Here is a 23,573-nt window from a genome sequence, read left to right as displayed (position 1 = left end):
GAAATGGAAAATGCCCGTATGGGAACGGGGGACAACGCAACACACTCCAGCAGCCCACACGCAGACAGGAAACAAAACATTTCATCAGGGACTGTCAAAGCCTTTTGACATTCGTTTTCCCAGAATCTCAAAAGGCCCCAGGCTCTGCTTTCCCAGAAGAGAGAACGGCCCCACATGTGTGCAAAGTAGCTCCTGGAGCTTCTTCCCTGACACGGATCCGAAAAAACATCCAAGGCCTGGCAACCGGCGTGTGCCCGGCTCCAGCCCCGCACCACTCCTGTCAGGTTGGGTGCCCGGAGCACGCAGCGCTGCCTGGGCCAGGCACCGAGCTGCCTTCTGCAGTGTGAGCCCGGCCGTCCCTCCCAGAAATGGCCGCTACGGACGCTCCAGGCACTTAACGGCCAGTTTCTTCTCATTGCAATTATCCTTAGTTCATGAAATGGCTAATTATAGGCTTGCTGCCTCTGTTCAGTGCTCTTATTACCCTTGCAATAACTGTTGTAGATAAAACCACACTGGGCTCAGGCATTGCTGGGGGAGGCGATGTGGTCCTGAGGCCAGGCAGGTAGGGAACAGTGCCCTCAGAGAGCAAGGACATGAGAGAAAAACGCCCCGTCAGTGGCACTAGTGCTGGGGCCGTGCCCTGGTGTGAGTGGGTCCAGGGAGCAGTGACCCTGAGGAGCACCTGAACTGGTCAGGGAGCAGGGACCGGCCCCAGAGCCCCTCGTGGGAATGAAGCACTGGGACACCACGTGCATACTCCTGTAATTAATGCACAGGAGAGGACTGATGGCAGCTCCTGTGCTCAGGGACCAAGACCCTCACGCCTGGGGAAGGGCCGCCCCTCCTGTCCCCATCAACCCTCCCACCCTGTGCCCCCTCCTGTCCCCAGTGCCCCTGCCATGCCATAAGCATGGAGCAGACATAAGCCGATTACATCCCTTAATACTCCGATGGCCCAGAAGGACTGTTTCAGGCAAATGTCTCAAACTCATCTTTGTGTTTGTGCTGAAGAGACTCGGGGGGAAGGGGGATCAGCTCGGCAGGGGCCTCAGCAGCACCAGCAGCCTCCTCCAGCAGAGCAGCCACGGGATTATGCCAGGGTCTTGCTCCCAAAGAGCAGCACACTGAAACCAAGCCCTCAAGGCTGCCCACAGACCCCAAAAGCTAAACCCAGGTCCAGAGCAGGGAGCTGAAGGCGCCCAGTGCTGCTGCCCCAATGGCTGGGGCTTTGCCCTGCCCAGCCCAGCCTCAGGGTGCCCTGGCAGAATGCTGAGGAGTGTGCAGGACTGTGAGTCCCCAGTGCCAAGGACCCACTGCCCTGCTCCCTGCCCCGCAGACTGGCTGGGAGCAGCACCCATGGGACCCTGACCGGCCCTTTGGGACAGCACTTGGCGAAGCTGCACATCTGAGAGGCATCTCCCTGCATGGCCCCAGCCAGTGCCCTCCCCATACCTTGGGATGTGGTCGCCCCATGCAAGACCCTGCCCTGGCTGAGGCAAACATCATGTCCAGGGAGACACCAATACGAGGGTCCCCTCAGCTACAGCAACAGGAGATGACAAAGCAACTTCCAGAGCAGGGACTGGGACCAAGGTGCGTGGTGCCCAAAGGGCAACCCCATTGCAGCTCGTCCTCATGCTCCTTCCTGCCTCCAAAGAGACACGTGGTCTCTGCAGCATTTTGCCTCCTTTTTCATGGCAGGAGACCAGGTCTCACAAGGGTGGCATTTGCCTGCGCTGCGTGGAAGCCAAGAAGGGGGCGGGAGTGTCACAGCATCTCCTCCATAAAGCCCTCTCAAACCTCTGCCTTGGCAGTGAGGAGAGCTGGCTGCATCAGGAATTGCAGAGAGTGGGGGGATCAAGGAGATCAGGGGCGTCTTCCCACCCATTCCCTTCCCACCCTCCCCACGCCTGCAGACCCTTGCCCAACAATGCTCCCCAGTGCAGGCATCGATCCACAGAACCCTTAGGGTGCCCGAGCACCTCATCTCCTGCTCCCCCTTTGCCACCACACCTGGGCTACCTACCCAGGAGGAGTCATTTCTCACAGTAGGAGCAAACTGAGCAACCCAGCTCCCAGGGACACGTGAAGACACACATGAACTACTGGGCTGCACCACTGTGTGGCAGAAGATGTCCCAACGCTCAGCCTGGGGGGGTTAACCACGATGGGGTGGCTGCACACCGCAGGGGTGGTCAGCAGTCCCCTGTCACACCCGGTTTTCAGTTGAAGTGCCATCCACAGTACAGGCATAGAGCACCTCACCACCAGGTGGGATAATTGACCACCATGACCAGGATGACTCAGATGACCTTCTCTGCATCTCAAGAAAAGGCAGAGAAACCTGGAAGCCTCTGCTCTCTGCAGATGAACCCAACTGCCAGACACAGCAACGCAGGGACCTGCATGGTGTGGGGCTCAGAGACCGTGCCTTGCTCACCCACTGTGCAAGCTCCTGGGAAGCTCTCCAAGGCAGAACCGTCACTTGCAAGGAGTGAGGAGACAGTCATGGGTGCAGAACTGGGCACAGGCTACAGCCCACCCTCTGCCTGCTCCCAGTTTCAGTGTTCAGGATCAGCTGATCCCACAGCCCTTGGGGAAGCCTGCAAGTGCCCAGCTCCTTGGCACTTCTCCTCCACAGGCACAAGGAGGACAGTTCCCCAGGCCAGCAGCCTTCCGTGCCCAGACCCCGCAGCAGCTCCCTCCCCACCAGGGTAATTGCAAAGCAGACAAATTAAAAGCTGAGCAACTGACAAGCCTACCGCATGCTGAGCCATGAAGGCTTCACAGGGCAAAGAGCCAGGCAGATAACTCCTGCCTTGTTTTGTGCAGCACGAGACCTTGAGAGCTCCCTGCACCACCGCAGAGCTGGGCAGCTGCTATCAGTAACCGTCTTTGTGCTCTCACCTCCACCCCCATAGAGGTGGCACCAGGAGGAAAGGGAGCAAGGAGCTTGCAAGTCACACGCATCCTCCCAGGAACGCTGGGCCAAATGGGTCACTTGGACCCGAAATGACTACTCATGCTTTGCTTAACAGCTTCTCTGGACATCTCTGATGCAAGCTGCTGGCTGCAGCAGCAGGGCTGGGTTTTCGGTCCTATTGAAAAGAGGTTCTCTCCTGCCATCTGATTTGGAAAATCTTTTTGTTTATAGTATTAATAGATCAAATCTGGCAAACAAATTTCTCAAGAAGGGGTGAGAAGTCTGACTCTTACTAATGCTCCAGGAAATGCAGCCAGAAAATCAGGTGAGGCAGCACAAGCATTTCTGCTAGAAGCTCTGCACAATGGATAAAGAGACACAGAAAAAAAAACAAAAAACAAAAAACAAAAGAGTACTGGCTGTACCACCTCCAAAGCCAGCTGCTGCCTTCCTCCATCTCAGAACAGGCCCTCGGCAAGATGAGGATGTAACTGCGCCACGCGCCATCTGTGTCCTGTGAGATGCCATCTACTGCAGGGGCCTTTTGGTCTCAGTGCAGGAGGCAGACAAATTTGGGGAGGAGATGTCAGCCTCTGCCTGAAGCAGCAGTCTTGAAGCTGCAGAGCCGAGAGACACAGGTGCGATGGTCCTGGACCTTCCCCTGGCTCTCTCCTTGACAGGGTCTGGCACCACCCACACGGCACAGAGCAGGAGATGCTGCTGGGCCCCGCCATCCCCACCTCGCAGACGTTTCCAGAGCAAGCAGAGCTTTGCCCAATCCTCCCAAGAGGGGAAATTTAATAACGGAAAGAAACAGCCAACGCTTCCCCTTCCCAGCTGCGCCTGAGGAAGAAGGCAGCAGAGCCCACAGAGTCCCCAGCTGGACACCGATCAGCTGTAACCTCCCCCACAGCAAGCAGGGGACAGGGCCAGCAGAGGGGACAGGGCAGGGCAGGGACGCTCTCCGAGGCTGCTCCAGAAGAAGAAACTAACCCAGAGCTCTCGCTGCATGCCCGCATCCTGACCTCCCCGTTGCTGTGTGCCATGCAAAGCTGGCATCCTGGCAGTGGGATGCTGCTGTCAGCATTTCCAGGCTGTAAAATGACATTATTGGAAACAGTGCAAAGAAACTATCCCCAGCCTTTGCTTGGGGGAAAGCCAAAAACCAGCAGAGCCTCAGGCTGAGTCTGAGGACACTGTGCTGCAAAGCTGCTGCACAGCTGTGGAGAAACCTCATGGCAGGCACCTGCGTCTGGCCAGGGCGCACACCCTCCCTGCAGCACTGGCAAGGGCGGGCAGCCACAGCCCAGAGCTAACGCAGGGCACCACCGGCACCCCTGGCCAGCCTGAGCATGATGCACTCCGCTCAGGCCTGAGCAGAAAATAAGAGCTTGAGTAGTGCCCCCCAGATTACACCCACTTGTGCTGAGAGAGTACAACAGCCCAGCTGAAGGGACAGGCTGCTGCCTGCAACAACCCCTCTCAGCCTGCGCTCGCCTCATCTCAGGGAAGCTGCCCTCTGACGGGGCAGGGATGGGAGGGGAAACTGCACAGGTGACACCAGAGCAGCCCCCTCGAGGGGTCCCCCAGCAGCATGGCTCTGCCAGCATGCCTGGCCTGCCCCGGGAAACGCTCCTTGGGGGATACCTCTGCAGGGTGACGCTGCTGCCTTGAAGCCCGCAGTCTCAGATGAACCACCATGGCTTTGTAATGGTCTTAAATTCAGAGCCAGCAGAGATTATGCCAGATCACTGGTGTCTGACCAGAACATCTGCAGAGCCACCCAGACCTCATTCCTCCTTCTGCAGCATGCGTCATGGTCCCCAGGTGGCTCTGCCAGCTGTGATACCCCCGCTGGGTATGCACCCAGCCCTGGCCTCAATGCGTGGAAATGCCGAGCACGCAGCAACCACACAGAGGGCCTGCTTACAGCCACCCCAGCACAGAAAGGTCCGCATGTTTTGAACCGCTGGGAGATTTTCAAAAATCGCACCTCCCAAAGGGCTGGTGGGAGCCCAGTGGGGTCATGCCGGCCCCGGCCCATGCTGCACTCCTGCCAGCACCCACCCCATTGCCAGGACGGCCCAGCGAGAACAGTGCCTGCCCGTGAACAATGCTGGGAGCAAGGAGGCAAAGCCTGGTTCCAAGCACCCGAGTGCTTTCTGCAACCGGCGAGGCAGAAAGCACCTGCCAAGAGAGACACTCTGTCCCACACACAGGGACAGGGACACCGCCTCTGCGGCAGCTCCCGGCACTGTTGGCAGCCAAAAACGGCAAACACCGGGTGCAGGCTGGAGGCCATGTCCCCGGCTTCCCACGTGCAGTGCACCTGGAGGGCTCGGGGTCCTGCCCATGGCAGCCCTGCACAGCCCGGCAGTGGGCACAGAGCGAGGGAAAAGGTGTGTGCCCAGGGCTGGACCCGCACACATCAAACCCCACGAAGATGTGTGTTGTCCGGGGAGACGTGCCAAATGAAACTCCAAAACAAAGCAAAGCCCCCTTAAGAAAACAGAAAGCAGGCCAAATGCAGAGCTGCTGTGAGGGAAATGAAAGCCATGCATTTTTTTTTCCCCTGTAGAAAACCAGAAGCGCCTCCCGTCAATATGTCAGCCCCGCAGAGTGGTGGTGCTTCTCGAGGAGAGCGGTTCTTCTGGCGGGTGAGTAAACAGCACGCTCCTGCGCTGTCGGTGTAGCAGAGGGCAGGCGGGCGACTTCTCTCTGCCTGGACCGACGCATCCCCATGACGGCTCAGTAAGATGGCTCAGTCATTAGAGCAGCTTTATTTGTTTGTTTCTTTTTTCAATAAAGACACTCCACCACAGCAACAGCACAGTGTCGTCCCAGCGCCCTCACGCACTGCTTGGCCCCACACAGTTCAGTCTCTGTTGCCAGTCTGGGAGCAGCCCCCACACCTGCGGGCACCTCTGGCCTCGGGGCACAGCCTGCACCAAAGGCACCAGCTGTCAGGGCCTTGCCAGAGGCACCCAAAAACCCAGCGGGGAATGTGATGTGCTGTGCTCCCCCTTGCTGAGCCCCATCCCCACACCTGGGCTCGCCCAGTGCCTGCGGCGGCTCGGCCACGAGTGAGGGAGCAGAGGTGGCGGGGTGCAAGTGGCTGAATCCACCCCGTCCTTGGGCTGGCTGTGCTCCAGGGCCTGCTTCAGCTCAACTGCAGGAGAAACAAGACCCTGCAGGACACCACGGAGGAGACCAAGGGACGTTTTCCATCTCATCCTCACACCTCGCGAAGGCACGGTCCATCGCTGTGCTCCTCACCCGGGAGCCCCGGAGGAGGACGCTGGGAAGCCCCGACTCGAGCGGAGCTGCTTTGCCAGCTCCATCGCCCCCAAGGCATCCCTGCTGGGGCCCAGCACGCCCCGGGGGCAGCGCACATCTCTCAGCCACGCACCCACGGCCTCAGGCCGGTGGCGTTTCCGAGCCGGGCGCGGCGGAGCCCGGGTCTGCGGCACCCCGGGAAGCAGACAGCAGCCCCACGAGGCGTTTCGACCCCAGCCCGGGGGGTCTGAGAGCTCGTCCGCCCCAGGACCGCGAGAGGCCCCGGCGGCACCTGCGGGCTGCCGGCTCCCCGCCCCGGCTTCGCACCGCCCGCCGCCTCCCGGCCGCCGCTGCCCCGCCGCGGGGGGGGGGGGGGGGCACAGCCCCTGCCCCGTCCCAGGGCCCGCCCCAGCGGGGTGGGCACTGCTCATCCGCGGGTGGCCGGCCCCCGGGGGAGAGGGGCACGAAGCCGACAGGCGGCTCCCTGGGGAGGGGGCAGGAGCAGGCCCGGCCAGAACGGCCCGGGGACCGCTGGGCACAACGCAGCGCGGAGCCCCGGGGCGCCGCGGACGCGGAGCCGGACCCGGACGCGGAGCCGGAGCCGGAGCCGCAGCCAGGCCGCGGCGCGCACTCACCGGCGCGGGCGGAGCGCGGGCGGCAGGCCCCGAGGGCGGCGAGCAGCAGCGGCAGCAGCAGCAGCAGCGCTCCGCGGCGGGCGGCAGCGCCCCGGGCCGCCACCATCCTCCAGCGGCGCGGGCGCGGGGCCGCGGGGCTGCGGGCGGCGGCGCCGGGCTCGGCGGGGCGGGGCGGGGCGGGGCGGGGCGGCGGCCCCCCTCCCGCGGGGCGGTGCTCGCTCCGGAACGCCCGGCGCCGGGCTCGGCCGGGCCGCGGATGGCGGCCGGGGGGTTCGGGGCGGCGCGGCCCGGCCGGGCCCTCTGCGGCTCCGGGAGCGGCCCGCCGCGGTCGGGCCCCCTGGGGGCGCTGCCGAGGCCCGAAGGGCGCCCGCAGCCGTTCCCGCAAGCGCCGTGGCTGAGGGCCCTTTGTGCGGACCGGAGGGCTGCCGTGAGCGTGAGTTAGCTCGGCGGGGCCGCTGTTCCGCACGGGGTTGTTTCCGCGTGCTGGGCAGCACAGGTAACATCCAATCTTGTCATGAGAAATGCAGTGCTCGCACAGAAAGGGAAGGAGTGTGGGGCGGAGGGATGCTGTGCCTGCAGGGTGCCAGGAGCCGAACCCAGGAGCAGAGCTGAGGCAAAAGCAGCGGGTGTTGGGATTGAGGTCCTGCCCCGACCCCTCAGGAACCGCATGAAAGGGGGGCTCGGGGCTGTGAAATCCCATGCGTGGGGATGACAGAATCACAGCACAGCTGAGGCTGGAAGGCACCTCCGGGAGCCTCTGGTCCCACCTGTGCTCCGGCAGGGCCTCCCAGAGCAGGGTGCCCAGCACCGTGTCCAAGCCAATTCGGACACTCCACAACCTCTCTGGGCAGCCTGTGCCAGTGCCCTGTCACCCGCACAGCACACAAGGGCTGCCTGGTGCTCAGAGGGAGCCAAGCCCCTGCTTCTGCCCTGCGTTGTCCCTGTCACCAAGGGACAGAGAGGCCAAGCTCAGACTCAGGTGAAGTCCCTGCCAGGTCCCCCCAGGTGCCTCTCCTGCCCTGTCCCATGCACTGCCAGAGCCAGTGCCCCTGGCTGCGTGCCGGGACCAGTGCTCCCAGCTGCGTGACGGTGCCATCTCCACAGCAGGGTCCAGCTGGGACCCCCTCGCCCACAGAACTGGGCAGGTCCCTGTGCTCCAAGACTGACCTGGCCCTGCCATGTCCTCCCAGTGCCCTGCTCCTCCACAGGACTCCAGAGCTCCCCGACTACTGCTGTTTTCCCCTCTCTTTGCATGAAGGAAGGAAGAGGCCCTGCTTCATGCTTGCATGACTTGGTTAATTGGAGTCTCCTAATTTCTATATTTCAAACATTTAGGACTCAGCCTGAGGAGCTGCAGGCCAAGAAACATCTGGTGAGTGAGAGCTACCCGTAATGACAGATGCTCTTGCACCCACCGGAGGCTCCACCAGTTCGTTTGCTATTATCTCAACCTTGTTCCCTCTCCCTGCAGCAGGGTGTTTTGGGTCTGATCTGAAGAGGTCCAAGCTGGGGTCTCCAGGGCAGCTCTGGGAGCACCCCCAGACTGGTACAGCAGAGACCTCAGGAGGCAGCACTTCTCTGATGGGGTTAGAGAGCATGGGATGGAGCCACCGGCTAACTGGGAGCCGCTGAGGTCGCGGGATAGGAGGGGACGAGGTGCTGGCTACTGGCGGTGTGAGGAGCACAGGGACCAGGGCTGCAGTTACAAAGCTGATCCGAGCCATGAGTCTGCAGCGTGGCTGCAAAAACAGGGGCCAGGACATGGAAAAGTCACCACGGCCAAATGGCTGAGGTCAGGCAATGGCTTTGTCCAGAAGTAAACCCAGCAAGTGCCCAGCCAAGCATGGGAGTGCTGGGGCCAGGGCAGCCCCGAGCAGGGGGGATGCACAGGCTGCTCTGCAGACATAGCATTCAGGAGAGGGGCCTGTGGGGGCCAAGCAGGGATGGTAGCACAACTGCTCCCCTGCAGACTGAGAGCCCTCCTCAGGGCTCCCCCAGGAGGGGCCCAAGACTGGGGCTCTCTTGGGGGAGAAGAAAGAGCTGCTGAGGCTGAACCCAACCTCAGGGGGTTGCAAGACCCTGTGGGGTGAAAGCCTGAACCTGGGCTGACCCCATGGCTGGCCCTGTTGTGGCAAGTGGTTGGACTGCAGACCCCCAAAGGTCTGCTCCTGCCTGAACTGCCCTATGATGCCCTGGTTCTGTTCCCTGTCCCTGGAGCAGTGCTTGCTGCTTGCCAGAGGCAGACTCCCAGCAGTGAGGCGGCCCCAGCTCCAAGGGCTTGTCCCATTGCAAGCAGCTGCTGGTTCCCAACTTCTCAAAACTCGGGTTGAGGCCACATCTATTGCTAATGCTGAATTTCAGATCTTACAATATACTTGGCTAAAAGCTTAAAAAAGAAAAGAAAATTGTATTTTCCAGCTTTTATATGGTTTTAAGCCTTTCCCCAGGAGAACAGTGCTTTTGGGCTGGGATCGGTTTTGAGCTGATTGTGCATGGTTGTGCTGGGACTGGCTGTGCTCCCAGCTCGGGGTGGGTGGGCAGGAGGACACTGGGGCTCACCCAGCAACAGGATGGGATGGTTGGAGCTCTATGTCACCTACTCGGATGGCGGGGTGCACTCTTCTGGAAAGAAAACAAGGAGTGAGGCCCACCTCCTTTCCCACAGAGAAAACCGAGGAGTAACGTGGCACAGAGGAGAGCTGCTCAGCACACGTACAGAGGGATGCACAGGCTAAAATCCCCTGCAGACCCCAGTTTATCGCGTTGTTTCTGCCTCACACCCTGTGTACTGCCTGCAAGGGTTGCACCTGCCCCAGCTCAGCGCACGGAGCATCCCAGGGCAGCGCCACCCTTCCTGACCCATTCTGCACTGCGTGAGCCGTGGTTATCAGTGGTCTGCAGTGAAACAGCTGTGGGGAGGTGCCACCTTCCCCCACCCCACACCCCCACTTCAATGCTGCTCTGTGCAAGAGCCGAGTGTGCAGGACCCCACTGGGCAGGGAGGATGTGGGGGCAGGTCTGCCTCTTGCTCTTACCGGTCTTGGGCAGCACAATCATCTGCTCCTCAGAAAGCCCCATCTGGCTCATGGTGTCTCTGAATTTCTCTAACATGTGGGGTTTCGCTTCAGCATCCCTGCCTGCAGGGGACAGAGTGGTGTCTGCAGCCTGGCCAAAACTGTCCAAGCCCTCCTCCTCCCAGGCAGAGAGAGCATATCTGGGTGCTGTGCTCCTGCCGGAGCAGACAGTCCAGACATCCCCAGACTGACCAGGTGAAAACTCTCCTGCAGTTCCCATCCCACTTGCTGAAGGGTCTGCCCCGTGCACCCCTTGCCTCCCCAGCTCTTGCTTTCTCCAACACTTACTGTAGAGAAACAGCACTGAGATGATCCGCCCCTGGTACTCGCGGTCACTGAGGAGGAGGATGTGGTTGCTGTAGTCCGTATCCAGCAGCCTGCAGCTGGGGACATCTTCCCCTGCAGGAGAAAGCAGAGGGACACAGCGCTGGCAAGGAGAGAGCTCCGTGCCCCCTGGCAGGGGGCAGGGAGATGGGAGAGGACTGTGAGCCATGGAGGGACATGTTAGGTGTGGGATAGGGAGGGGTGAGCTCAGGGCATCGCCTCCCATCGGGCACAGGCTGAGCCTCCCCATGCCCCGGGCTCCCAGGCCTCCAGAAGCTGCCCTGCAAGGCTGCATGCAGCCTCTCACGCATCTTGCCCTGCCTCAGCCCCATCTTGCACCCCCTCTGCCTCCCACACCCAAGCCCCTCCACCCTACACACCTGTACCCCTCCTCTGCACCCCCTACCCTCTGCTGTACCCCTCTCCAGCACACTTCTGCACCCCTTGTGCACCCCTTGCCGTATCCTGTTCCTGAAGCTAGCACCACTCCCAGCCCGTGCGGCTCAGGCTGCCACAGGCTTTGCTGAGCTGCTGCCGTGCTCCCCTTTCTGCCTCCAGGGAGGCTCCCTGCACCTGCTCGCTGGCACAGCGTGGGATCCCCGTCACACCAGCCTCATCCCCAGCACCGCCTGTTCCACTCTCTGGCTGTGGGACGTGGTGGTGTCCAGCTCTCAGCAGGGCTGTCTCCACCTCAGGGTGTTCCCGTGGCCCTGGGACCAGCCAGGGCTGCATCCACCAAGAGTCAACGGTTCTTACCGTGGTTGTGAGAAGTGCCACTTCTTTCCTCAAGACCATCATCAGAGCTCCTAAACCCTGAAAAGCCTGAAGAAAGTCATTTATTTAGTCCTGAGAGCAAAGAGTACTTTCAACATCCAATCCCTGCAAGCTTGAGGATCTCACCCCTCCAGGGGGCCCTTGTGGTACTACATTGCACCATGAGAGAGTCTGGGGCCCCCCAGCACTGCACCCAATCACTTGCTGGAAGGAGGTTAGGGCCCTCTCTGAGGATGCTCCTGAACAACCTCTCCCCAGATTAATCTCTTCTGGGACACCTGGTAACGTGGCTCCATTGCACGGTACAGAAAAAGGACCCATAAATCCCAACCCTAGCACGATCAGCGGAGGGAGCTGGAGAGCTGGAGGTGTGCGGGTCTGGGCTCTGGGACAGGGGAGATGGAGGTGTTCACAGGTCACCCCGGAGGCCTGGTGCAGGCAGCCCGGGGCCCTTTCCCATCACTCTGGGATCAGGGCATCTTCCAGAACCACTGCCTGGCCACAGCAGCTCCGTGGCTTGGTGGTGACGGGTGAGCTGGGCATGGGTGGTGACGGGTGAGCTGGGCTGAGGGCTGGGCTTGCGTGGGGAGAGGGGAAGGCATCACAGCAGCTCCATTAAGGGACCTGCCTTGAGTAAGAGGTCTACACCGGCATCATCCTATGCATTGTGACAGGGAATCCCTAGCTCCTGCTGGTCTGTTCTGCGGTGGTACATGTCATTGCCTGCATGGGGGGCAAGAGCCCAACTTGAGGGGCCATGGAGGGTTCCTGTCCAGGGGATGACTTAAACCCTGCTGCTGGGTCGGGAACAGATCTCCCACCTCTGCCCTTGTGGTCCCCTGGTACTTACAGGAGTTTGTGTGTTGACTAGGTTGATCATTTCTTTTTAGGACCATCATCCTCTGCTCACATCCTTCAGGGCTGGGGAGCAAAGACCATCAGACTCTGGCTGATGGCATGCAAACCCCTCGGCTTTCCCAGTGCTCCTTTAGCTGGAGCAGCTCCACCACATTTCCTTTGGTCTCCTCAAAAAGCAGCTCAAGAGGTCATTTGGTTGCTCCAGCCCAAGCAGCTGCAGGGGGAGGCAGGAAGATGCAGCTGGGGCTTGAGCTGAGACAATTCCACTCAGAGACAAGGCACACCTAACAACGTCAGGGGTGGCTGGGAAGAAGCTGTCAAGAAAATGTTATGGTTTTCATCCCTCGTCATCCAGCCAAGACTGGACACCTTTCTAGGAGGAAGAGGTTCATCAATCTGATTTTTTTTGGGCTGAATGAAGAGGTAATGTGGGGTGTGTGGCATCCTCTAGTTAGTGCTAAAGAAAAGAAGAAACTAATTTTAAAGCATGTGGAGCCACATCAGTCTTCTCCACTGGGAAGAAGCTTGGTTGAATTTGGCCTCTCTTTTCAAGCACACAGAATGACAAGTGAAGACAATCTTGCACTCGTAAAGATAGATTAAATAGAAAAATGTTTAAATCTAATTTCTTTGATTTAGTGACACTTCTCCAATCCCCAACACAGCCTGGTAGTGGAGCAAAGACAATAATCCTAAATCTTTGCTCACACTGTTCACTTAGAGGTGCTTTACAAACACCCGTGGATGCACTGATTCTCTGGCTCCACCTGCAGCTAGAAGGAGCAAATCTCCCCCACCAGGCCAAAGGGTCTCCTTGCACAGTTCCTTGCTCCGTTTTTGCCAGACTAGGCTGTACCTTAAGTCTGAGTCAGCAGCAGGAGCAGATGTTGGACATCTCCTGCGTGGGCACAGAGCACAGTAGCCCCTCTGGTCTCTCCTCTGTAGTCTCCAGCCACACGGCAGATGTTTCCACGTCCACTGTATTTTTCTACTTTTAGTTGATCACCGTTCAAGGTTGGAGGATGGAGGCCAGCTCTTGGAAACTCTGCTCCATGCATGCAAACAGCACACGTGTTACTATGTCAGGAAGCAATGACCTCCCCCAAGGGACCTACATAGTTTTTCCTATGTTTTTCTGAAGAACTCAAGAGCTAACTGAGAGGCTTTTTCAGAGCAAAAAGGAAAGGAGCCCGTGGTGCAAGCCATAGCAAATGAGATTTGCACTGCAGCTTACCCAGAAATTAAAGTTTTGATGATTATTTCACCATTCTGTTGTGGTTTTACAGTGCTCACAGCCATCTTCCCATTTCTCTTGAAGTCTTCGATCCAGCTGGAGTGGGAAGCTATGGCAATGGTATGCCACTTCCCAGCAAGCTAGAGAGAATGGCTCTACAGTCATTAATACAGAAAACAATGGGAGATTCAGGGATAGAGCAGGAAGCCCCGAAACCCTCCTCAGCTTAAGCTGCTGACGGGGTGGAAAAGCATTTCTTCTGCAATGCAAAGCAGTGGTCTGCCATAAAGAGCTAACCAGATGCAAAATCCACTTGGACAAACCCAGGTACTCAGTAATACTCGCTAGCGAGCTGACTGCTCCATGAGGGTGCTTGAGCACCCAGATGTTAAGATTTTAAATGCCAGAAAGCCCGAGGGACTCTGACTCCCAGCAGGAGCTGGGGTCCTCACAGAAATGTGCAGGTGGGCTTTGTCTGATCTCTGCTATCTTACGAAGGCTGTGTCCAAGCAAGGCAGCTTCCCCATCTTCCACCATGAGAAAATTCCCTCGAATGTCATTACCTTCTCTGCATCAAAATATTCCTTCAGAGGGATTTTTGCCCGGGCCTGCAGCACCGACAGAAGCATCAGCTCCAAGAGCAGGAACATGACCTTCATCTTCAGAGCTGGCCTCTTGCCCAGCACAACCTGGCACCCATGCAGCACACCTGTGAGGACGTTGCGCTCCATGGGGACCTCCAAGCTTTTATGCTTGCACAGCTCCTCAGAGGCAGCAAGCAAACCTGTCTCTGGCCACACGCATGACGGCTGACGACATTGCACAGATAACATCGGCAGCCGTGGCCTCAGCTGGCACTGTGTTTGCTTCCGCCTGCATCCGAACAGCGTGTTCCTGCTGGGGCTGGCACAGAGCGATACGCTCAGCTCTGCCGCCAGGGGCAGGGAGAAGTGGGGAGGAATCCCCTGCCACCGACAGTGTCTGCGGGACCAAAGCAGGAAGCTCTGGGGAGTCATGCAGAGCCCAAAAAGGCACCTTCGGCACCCTTGGGTGCATCCCACCTAGTCCCATGGGCTTCAACTTGTCTGGTTTGCATAAGTCATCCTGACTACATCCCTAAATCATCCTTTGCTGTGGGTAAATCTCCACTCCCCCACAATATTTTTGCTCAGATGTGTTGTTCGAGAGCAGTGATCCCCACACTTTTTTAATCATACACCCCTCGCACTAAAAAGCTTTTGAGCACATATCTCCAATATAAATATAGCTATTTACAAATTACATACATGTATTAATACTGTACATTATAGAATATATAGAAAAATGGAAATTAAGAAAGGATGAGATAAAGATGATGTTTTAAAATAGTATTAAAATATTTTATTTATTAGTGGTACAAAAATATTTTCTTCCTCTACCCCAATGCATTGTCTTGCACACCCCTGGAGGGCACACACTCCACTTTGGAGACCATTGTTATAGAGAAAGCAGAGATTTTCCCAAACAAATAAGTCTGATAAAAGGGAGATATATTTATTTTATCTTTGGTGGCAGACACTGACCAAGCATAGAGCACACTTAGGACTTGTGGTGCATGACGCTTCCCTGCCCCATGGGTTCTTCATCGTCTTTTCTCTATCTGTCACCTCAAGAGGTACATACTTGGCCAAATATGAAAATAGCTATAACTGGCAGGAACAATTGTGAAACTGAACCCTCCTGGGTTTCGGCATCAGTAGCGAGAGGTGGATATCTGGCTCACATGTCCTGGGGACTGTGGGTGAGAAGGAATGTGCAATTCCTATTTTATTGGCAAAGGAGCAGCCAATTTTGTATCTGTACTGCAAATTGGGTTCCCCAATTAGCTCTGCCTTGATGGTGTGCTCTGGGGAGGGTGTGTCACATCCTTGCCTAAGCTGGATAAAGCACACTGGGTTCTGACTGGGAAACTCTTGGTTCCACCAGAGGAGGGGTTGTTTCCAATCACAGGAAACCAGTTCCCATAATTTCTGCTAAACAGGAGCCTTACAGAAGCTTGCAGAGAAATCACAGACCAGCATTCGGCTGAGGTCCAAGAAGGATGTGAGGATGTTTCACTATGCCTGTAGGCGTATCTTCTTGCACACAGTGAGATACGGTCACGGTGTTCTTTCACATCCCTTTATTTGTGGCCACCAGGCAACGCCTTCTCAGCTCTGTGTGGTGCCAAGAGCCCTGTGCACTCTTCCTGAAAGCACATCATGAACCAAAATAATCTGCTCTCCCAGGCATGTTCAGGTGCCACCTACACTCCTGCCTTGTCACTACCATTTTGCATGCGGAAGCAGATGTCTGTTCCCAGGATTGGCTTTGATTCCTGAAACTACAAAGATCAATCCCCTAACAGTGGTTTTCCTACTTATACATATTTTATTGCATTAAGAGAAAGACATCCGGCTCTGCAGTGTCTGCAAGTCCAGCCCAGACAAGATTATCCACCATTAGCAGGAGATGCTTACAGCAGGGCATTACTGCTGCACTTTGCAGTGTTTCACCTCAGAAAGAGCTTTGCTTTGGAATAAAAGCTCTTTCCAGAAAGCCTGACAAAGCCTCAGTGCAGATAAATGATTAAAAAAAAAAACAAACAAACAAAACAAGGCTAACCAAGGGCACCATCACAACAAAGGCATTTTGTGGAGGTTCAGCACAGCTTCTCTACCTGGACAATACCTATTTCTTATGAAAAAAGTTCACAGAATTGTTTTTTTGGGAGAACCGTGACCAAGACCTAATGGTTTTATGGAATCCCCTCCTGGTCTATTCACATCTCCAGAGGTCACTCTTCTGCTTGCCACTGGTCCAAGAGGGCCCCACTGTCCCCCATCATCTTGGGTCATCAGCAGCCGCGCTCCGTGCATGGTGAGGGCAGGGGCTGCTCTGCAGCCCTGCCTGTGTCCTTGGTGGAGCTCTGTGACAACACCCTGTGCAGGGCTTTCCTGATGGCCCCCTGGACTTCGTTATTTCTCAAGCTGTAAATGATGGGATTCAACATGGGGGTTATGATGGCGTACAGCAGGGTGAGGACCTTGCCCATCTCCTTGGAGGTGCTGGAGTGGGGCAGCAGGTAGACAATGGCCCCAGCACCAAAGAACAGGAACACCACAGTCAGGTGGGAGGTGCAGGTGGCAAAGGCCTTCTGCCCCCCTGCTCCCTTCTGGAGGACAGCCCAGAGGATGTGAACATACGACATGAGGGTAAGGAGGAAAGAGCCCATGGCAATAGTCCCAGCCAGAGCATACTGGACAGCCTTGGTGAGGCGAGCATTAGGGCTGCAGGACACATTCAGCAAGAAGGGTACCTCACAGAACAAGTGATTGATGACATTGGACCCACAGAAGTGTAAGTGGGCTGTGAGAAAGGCCTGGATCAGAGACGAGAAGGAGCCGCTCAGCCACGAAACAGCCACTAAGCAGTGGCAAACCTTCTTGCTCATGAGCGCTGCATAGTGAAGGGGGCGGCAGATGGCCAGGTACCGATCGTAGGCCATGGCAGCCAGAAGCACGCACTCAGAGCCCCCAAAGCAAAGGAAGAAGTAGATCTGTGTGATGCAGCCCACAAAGGAAATGGTCTTCTGTGGTGAGAAGGAGTCCTTGAGGATCTTAGGGAGTGTGACGGAGGAGTAGCAGATATCCAGGAAGGAGAGGTGGCCCAGGAAGTAATACATGGGGGAGTGCAGGTGAGCGTCCAGCCAGACGAGGTTCATTATGAGCAGGTTCCCCAGCAGAGTCACCAGGTAAATGAGCGAGAAACCCAGGCAGAGGGCCACCTGTGCTTTGTAGGCACTGGAAAACCCCAAGAGAAGGAATGAGGTGGGGCTGCTGAGATTTCCCCCCTGCAGGGATTCGGGACTCATCTACAGGGAGAGCAGGAGGACATGAAGGACAGGTGGGAGCAGGGTGAGCACTCACCCCTGCCGTGGGACGTCTCCAGCCTTCTGTTCTGCTGTGTCGCGGGCTGAAGCCATGCCACAACCTCTGGCAACCCTCGCAACTCACATCTGGCTCCAGGGGCTCTGGGATGGGAAATGTCTGTGGGGGCAGGTGATGAGTTTCAGCCCAGGGGGTTTCAGTCCTCAAGCCAACCCTGCAGGAGCCCACACCTGCACGGCCATGCCCATGTTCCCACTGCCCCGTAGCTGTTTCAGCTGGCACGGGGGCCACTCTGGCCCAGTGCTGCCAGTGGGCTCTGGTAGAAACCTGACAGACCTGGCTGAAATGGTTCTAGCTCTTCAGGTACTTGTTTGAAGAGCCCATGGCACAACAAAACCACCTCCCTGTGCCTCTGTCTGAGCTGGGGCAGGACCTGGTGATGAGCAGGCCAAAACTGCATCACCTGAAGAACACCTGAGAGCAGGGACATCACCACTGCAGTCAGTAAGGATCCCAGGAACTGTTAAATGAGAACAAACAGGAGCAGTCCCTCTCTCCCCTCCAGGTTTCCTGGGCTGTACCTGGAGTATGGTCTAAATATCCCAAAAAACATGGCAGGTTGGACTCTGCCTTGCTGAACTATTGCTGCCCTTCATAGCAGCAAGCTGTGTTTACATTGTTAATGAAGATATAGAAAGACCACAGACTGTGGGAGCACATCTCATCCTTCTCCAGGAAAAAACAAAACAGAACAAAAAATAAAACAACAACAACAAACACAACAACAACAAACACAACAAAACAAACAAACAAACAAAAACCTCAAACCAAAACCAAACCACCTTTAAAAGTTACAAAGATGGTGTCTGATTGCAAATACTGCACTGTAGTCTCATCAGCACCTTGAGAAAGCACTGTGGGGAGGGAATTCTGAGAGATCACAGGAGGACCAGAAAGGCATCTGAAGGTGACTGTGTTGTTCAGGTAGTTCGAGGGTGGCAAGAAAAAGCAGAGGCACCAGCCTGTAGGAAAAGGGAAAGACTCTGAATCTAATGAGAAAGTGGAGCTCAGGGATACAGAAGATATTGAGTGCGAACCTAAAACTACTGAATTCTTAGGAAGAGCAGGAAGGAGACAATCAGTGATTTATGTCCAAACTTGCAAGAGGCAATTTGTCACTGCTGGGGCTGACAGGGCAGTCACCAGGTTGTTGTAGAGGGAAGTGTGGGAGCATCTTCCAGGAGCAAGGAGGAGGTGGGTACCAGGCTGAGAAGGCTTCAGCACCATCAAACAACATTGCAAGGTCTCTGCAAAAGGCAACAAGGACATCCCCACCACGCTGGGGATGAGCTCCAAAATGTGGAGATTCAGGGATGGGCCGTACATTTGTCCTGGTACCCTGCAAATGGGCTGGATGTGTAACTTGGGAGGGAGGGAGGAGCAGACAGCCCAAGGTTTGGTCCCACAAGCAAGGCTGGAGCACTTGAGCAACTGGGAGCTTCCATGTACACGCTCCTCCTAATGCAAGGAGGCGCTCCAGCAGGAAGGGAGAAGCTTTCAGGGATCCAAGCTGGGAGAAATGACATATCAGGCTTTGAACCACGAAGGGACTGGTGGCTGAAGAAAGGCATGTACTCTCCATGCTTTGTGTAGTATGTACTGTTAAACAAGGGCATAACCACAGAAAGCAGAGACAGAGGAAAGGGAAGCAGCTGTAGGGATAAGCAGCTTGGGTTCATAAAAAGACCTGCCTAACCAACCTCATTCTGGCTTGTATTAGGAACACTGCAGCCAGCAGGACCGGGGGTGACCGTCCCCCTGTACTCTGCTCTGGTGAGGCCGTACCTCGAGTGCTGTGTTCAGTTTTGGGCCCCTCACAACATGAAGGACATCAAGGCCCTGGAGCGTGTCCAGAGAAGGGCTCTGAAGCTGGTGAAGGACCTGGAACACAAGTCCTGTGAGGAGTGGTTGAGGGAACTGGGGGTGTTTGGTCTGGAGAAGAGGAGGCTCAGGGGAGACCTTATTGTACTCTACAACTACCTGAAAGGAAGGTGTGGGGAGCTGGGGGTCGACCTCTTCTCACAGGTAACCAGTGATAGGACTGGAGGGAATGGTCTCGAGTTGCACCAAGGGAGGTTTAGTTTGGAAATTAGGAGATATTTCTTCTCTGAAAGAGTGGTTACGCATTGGGACGGTTTGCCCAGGGAGGTGGTGGCGTCACCGCCCCAGGACGTGTTTAAGGAAAGGCTGGACATGGTGCTTAGGGACCTGGTGTAGTGGGTGACATTGGTGGTAGGGTGATGGTTGAACCAGATGATCTTGGAGGGCTTTTCCAACTTTAATGATTCTATGATAAGAGCAGCTGGGAAAGTGGTACAGCCAAACAAAAGGCTGGTCTCTTCTAGCTCAGGAAGAGCAGATGGTCCATAGGAAATAATACAAATGTTTGTGGCTTCAGGCAAAGCTGGTATGGAGCAGCTCAAGCTGCTACATGGAGCATCCCATGACAGCAGATATTCCTGGAGGTCAGCGAAACAGTTGGTGTGACCAGAGCAGACAATAGAGGATGCAGGAGGAGAGTGCAAGAAAGGGAGATGAGGAGGATGGGTAACAGCACAACACATTGAAAGGCACCATCAAAACATCTTCCTGGGTCCAAATCACCTTGGGGAGAAGGGAAAGGAAGGTCTGCCCTGACAGATCCCTCAACCAGACTGGGGCAAGAACAAAGCCACAAGAGAAAAATTCTACCAGGAAGAATAACTCCTTGGAGAGGGGAGGCTGTAAATCACAGCCTAGTCTATAATGACCATTCCAGAAACCCTAGAATCATAGAATCATAGAATCATAGAATATCCTGAGTTGGAAGAGACCCATAAGGATCATCGAGTCCAACTCCTGGCACCACACAGGTCTACCCAAAATTTTAGACCATGTGACTAAGTGCACAGTCCAAACGCTTCTTAAATTCAGACAGGCTTGGTGCAGTGACTCCTTCCCTGGGGAGCCTGTTCCAGTGGGCGACTCACCCTCTCAGTGAAGAACCTCTTCCTGATGTCTAGCCTAAACCTCCCCTGCCTCAGCTTGACACCATTCCCGCGGGTCCTATCACTGGTGACTAAAGAGAATAGATCGGCGCCTGCCCCTCCACTCCCACTCGCGAGGAAGTTGTAGACTGTGATGAGGTCTCCCCTCAGCCTCCTCTTTTCCGGGCTGAACAGGCCAAGTGACCTCAGCCGCTCCCCATCCGTCTTCCCCTCTAGGCCCTTCACCATCTTTGTTGCCCTCCTCTGGACACTCTCCAACAGTTTCACGTCCTTTTTGTACTGTGGTGCCCAGAACTGCACAAAGTACTTGAGGTGAGGCCACACCAGCGCAGAGTAGAGCGGGACAATCCCTTCCCTCGACCGACTAGCGATGCCGTGCTTGATGCATCCCAGGATACGGTTGGCCCTCCTGGCTGCCAGGGCACTCTGCTGATCAGGGCACACCCTCGGATATGTCATCTCACATGTTTTTACCACGTCACAGCATGAAGCGAACTGATGGGGTTTTGGTACCCATCCCTGAAAAACAGTCTGTTTATAGAAAAAATGTCTGTAGAAAATAGCTTCAGCTAGGGTAGGCATGAGTCAATGTCATATTATGGAAATGGGAAGATCAATAAGAGCAGACTGGTGGTTGTAGCCATGAACGTGCACAAGTGAGGAAAGCCAGTTATTGCATGCAAACATAGAAAACGTCTGGGACTTTGTGAAGCCAAAGGTGCAAAACTTGCCTAAAGCTCCCTCCTGAACTCAAGGGAGTGGCTGGCACAGCAGGGGTGTTGGACCAGCTGGCCTTCAGAGGTCCCTTCAACCATTCTGTGATTTTGTGATTCTAGCAAGCAAGTAATGTACGTGCACTGAGGAGGACATTTGGAATGAGTGGAAAGTTGCAAGCAAAGAAAAGATCTCAAAAAGCAGCAAGAAAACTCTACAGTGAAAGACGAAGGAGTGCAGGGAGACCATGAAAATGGTGTGCGGCCTTATGAGATTAATGTACATGCTTCAGCCATGTATTTGAAGGAAAGGCAGCCCTGTGGCACTTCTCAGTTCACCCAGACCCAGAATCACCCAAACCCAGTTTTCCAGGAAGACAATTTATGGCAAAAGTGGTGTTGCAAGTGACAACATGAAGGTATGGGGACAGCAGCATCAAGCAGAGAGGAAGGTCCTCAGAGGTCTGTTGAATACCAGTGGGGCTGCAGGAAGGTAATGTGGCTGCACCTGAATTTAGGAGGAGTTAATGCTGCTTCTCCTTCAGTGAGGATGCAAAGCATCTTTGTGATGAAAGCTACATCTGATAGGAGAATAAGAATCCAGCACTGGACATTTGCAAGGTTTTAGAGGAAAGAAAAGTTGAAGTTACAGTAAAATGTAACCCAGGCTTCCAAGGGGAGATTGTACCCAACAAACCATCTGTCCAGCCCTTGTAAGACACTTGGTTTCTTCAGCAGTGGGAATGGCACAACTATCACTTGCCTGGATCTCAGAAAAAGATGTTTAAAACCCCATGTTAACCTTGAGAGGAGCAGGGGTGAAAGGGCAAGGAGCAATGGGGAAGCTCCTGGGAGACCTGGGGGGACGGGCTGGCCCCACTGAAGTTGTTACAGAGCAGAGCACCATGCGTTGCGATGTGCTGGGAAATGGGAGGCCACAAGTTAGGAGGTGCTGATGAGAAGTGGCTGGGCACAGAAGCTCTGCGACTGTGGAGGAGTGTGCCGGCCCACAGGGATATCAGCAGGAGACCCAGCAATCTAGCCAGCCCAGGATAATGACAAATCATGAGTGTGGCAGGGGAAGCCAAACTGGCCGTGGGGACAGGAGGAAAGATTTCCAGTCTTTGTGGGAAAATAGACATGCTGAGATATGTTAGTGAGACCTTGCCAGGTGGTGCGTAGGGAGCCCGCCTGAGGAAGAGGGAGCTGCTCTGCCATGGCACTACGCCTGCAGAAGGGAGAGCCCCTGGGGAGCGCATGGTGCGATGTGGTCAGCCTGGAGCAGCAAAGCCCAGCAGGGAGGCAACTGCTGCAAGGGGGAGCAGAGCCGCTCGCTAGAGCATGCTGCTGTGGGTGGGCCTGGCATGGACAAGCCTGTGTCAGCTAACAGCTTAAACCCAATTTCAAAAATGATTTGTACTTAGGAATCACATCCTTAGTTCTAATGCACCAAGATTTGGACAAGGAGTCAAGGTGCTATGTGGTGCCTTCTCATACGGTTTAGACCCCACAGTGATTACATACCAGGAGGAGTTTTGGTTCCTACAATGTTTGTCACCAATTAAATCTTTTCCCTTTACCTAAAATAAACATGCTCTGACTGTACGTAGATGTCCACAGAGCCTTTAGTGTCAGTTTATTGAAGTGGAGGTAGAAAACTACGTGCCTGGAAGTTAGCACAAAGACGAACCCAGCAACCCCCCAGCTCTCTCCCTGCATACCATGGCCCTCTGCCCCTCCAGACCTGGGAGCATACCCAGGCCCCCGGTCTCCCCAGAGCACCACCACAAACCAGCTTGGCTTCTCTGGCTCTAGTTGGGATATAAGTGGCATCTTTGTTTCATTTTCCAATAACTGTAGGGGTTTGCAATTAAATCTGCTGATCTAATAGTCTTTAACTGGATGATCAACCAGTCACTGGAAGTGTCTGTTTGCCTTTCTGTTAATTAAATAGCTTTTGATTTCAAATCAAATCTAATACAAGACAAGTGAGCTCAATATAGAATGGGGCAGCTGATCAGTGCTGCTCTTTGTGGAGCACACACCAACCCTATGGTCTTGCTGGGTTTGCAGAGCTACATCATGTCAAGATTGGGAGCAGACAGCAAGCACTGTGACATGAGCAAGTGACACGTCTGCTCCCAGGCAGAGCCGTGTTTGCAGGAGGGGCAGGGCTCGCCTGGTGCTGTGAGCAGGCGAGCTGCAGCGGTGTGAACTTTGAGACGTGTCCCAGGCCCCTGGGTACTCAACAAGCCACTGGGCCATGAGCAGCACTGAAAGGGCTTGCATCTGCCAGTCCTGGGAGAGGGGGACAGAGCAGAGCAGAGCAGAGCTGGCCTTGCAAGGCTCTGCATGGGGCGAATGCCGGCCTTCCTCAACCCTACAGCTGTCCTGCCCTTGAGCAGTCCCCCCACACATCGGCTGGGGACATGCGAGGACCCAGCGCCTGTACCAGCTTACCTTGAGAAGATGCTTCTTCTCTTCACGCCAGGTGTGTATGGCAGCAAAAGTGGTTTGGGACACCAGGGTGAATTCAATATACCCCTTGGAGGCACATGGGAAAAGATCCCCTGTTACAGCAGAGTCCATAATTGCTCAGGCACAACCCCTTGAGCCATTCCCTTCAGGATTCTGTGGGAGCAGGGAAGCACAGTGCAAGTGAAAACAACAGAGTCCTGTGGTCAGTGTCAACCGAGGGCACCCCCATGAGGCAGCCCCAGTCCTCCAGCAGCTGCAGGCTCTCAGAGGGGCAGCCCTGTTGTGCAGCTGGGGTAGTGCTGTAGGCTATGCAGCCCAGTTGATAC

General features: G+C 55.7%; 3 protein-coding genes across 4 annotated transcripts in view; all 3 read right to left on the bottom strand.

Annotated features, from left to right (window-relative positions):
- NPDC1 (neural proliferation, differentiation and control 1) overlaps positions 1–7,003 on the bottom strand; it is a 31,136-nt gene extending 24,133 nt beyond the window's left edge. The window contains exon 1 of the mRNA XM_080562166.1: positions 6,838–7,003. Within this exon, the coding sequence (XP_080418292.1) occupies positions 6,838–6,943 (106 nt within the window). The 5' untranslated portion in view covers positions 6,944–7,003. The remainder of the gene's footprint in view (positions 1–6,837) is intronic.
- Positions 7,004–9,242: 2,239 nt separating this feature from the next.
- LOC308180451 (lipocalin-like) lies at positions 9,243–14,527 on the bottom strand. Of its 2 annotated transcripts, none has more exons than XM_080562172.1 (7): positions 13,665–14,527; positions 13,102–13,241; positions 11,860–11,930; positions 10,992–11,057; positions 10,200–10,310; positions 9,873–9,974; positions 9,243–9,456 (listed from the first exon to the last, which is right to left on the bottom strand). In XM_080562172.1, exons 1-7 carry the CDS (start codon positions 14,115–14,117, stop codon positions 9,434–9,436), a joined length of 966 nt encoding a protein of 321 aa, XP_080418298.1. In that variant the 5' UTR covers positions 14,118–14,527; the 3' UTR covers positions 9,243–9,433. The 2 variants fall into 2 exon arrangements, with proteins under 2 accessions (XP_080418298.1, XP_080418297.1); XM_080562171.1 differs by having other exon boundaries at positions 9,243–9,459; positions 13,665–14,523.
- Positions 14,528–15,830: 1,303 nt separating this feature from the next.
- On the bottom strand, positions 15,831–23,334 carry LOC308180360 (olfactory receptor 2A25-like; the record flags this gene model as incomplete). The annotated part of the gene is given in 3 exon segments (XM_080561823.1): positions 15,831–16,058; positions 16,061–17,168; positions 23,230–23,334. Coding segments are annotated over 2 exon segments (1,161 nt in total). The 5' UTR covers positions 16,994–17,168; positions 23,230–23,334.
- Positions 23,335–23,573: the final 239 nt, after the last annotated feature.

The sequence above is a fragment of the Anser brachyrhynchus genome, assembly GCF_964034855.1.
Source record: "Anser brachyrhynchus genome assembly, chromosome: 19".
Taxonomy (NCBI): domain Eukaryota; kingdom Metazoa; phylum Chordata; class Aves; order Anseriformes; family Anatidae; genus Anser; species Anser brachyrhynchus.
The sequence above is the reverse complement of the archived record's forward strand: the minus strand, read 5'-3'. Positions and strand labels throughout refer to the sequence as shown.

Bases quoted from the DNA above. Each gene is read 5' to 3' on its own strand.
- LOC308180451 (XM_080562171.1), bottom strand. From the start codon at position 14,117: ATGACTCCCCAGAGCTTCCTGCTTTGGTCCCGCAGACACTGTCGGTGG. The intron at 11,931-13,101 runs GTAAGCTGCAGT...TTTGCTCCCCAG, and splicing joins ATCAAAACTTTAATTTCTGG to CCCTGAAGGATGTGAGCAGA. The intron at 9,460-9,872 runs GTAAGAGCAAGA...TTTTCTTTCCAG, and splicing joins GATTGTGCTGCCCAAGACCG to AAGAGTGCACCCCGCCATCC.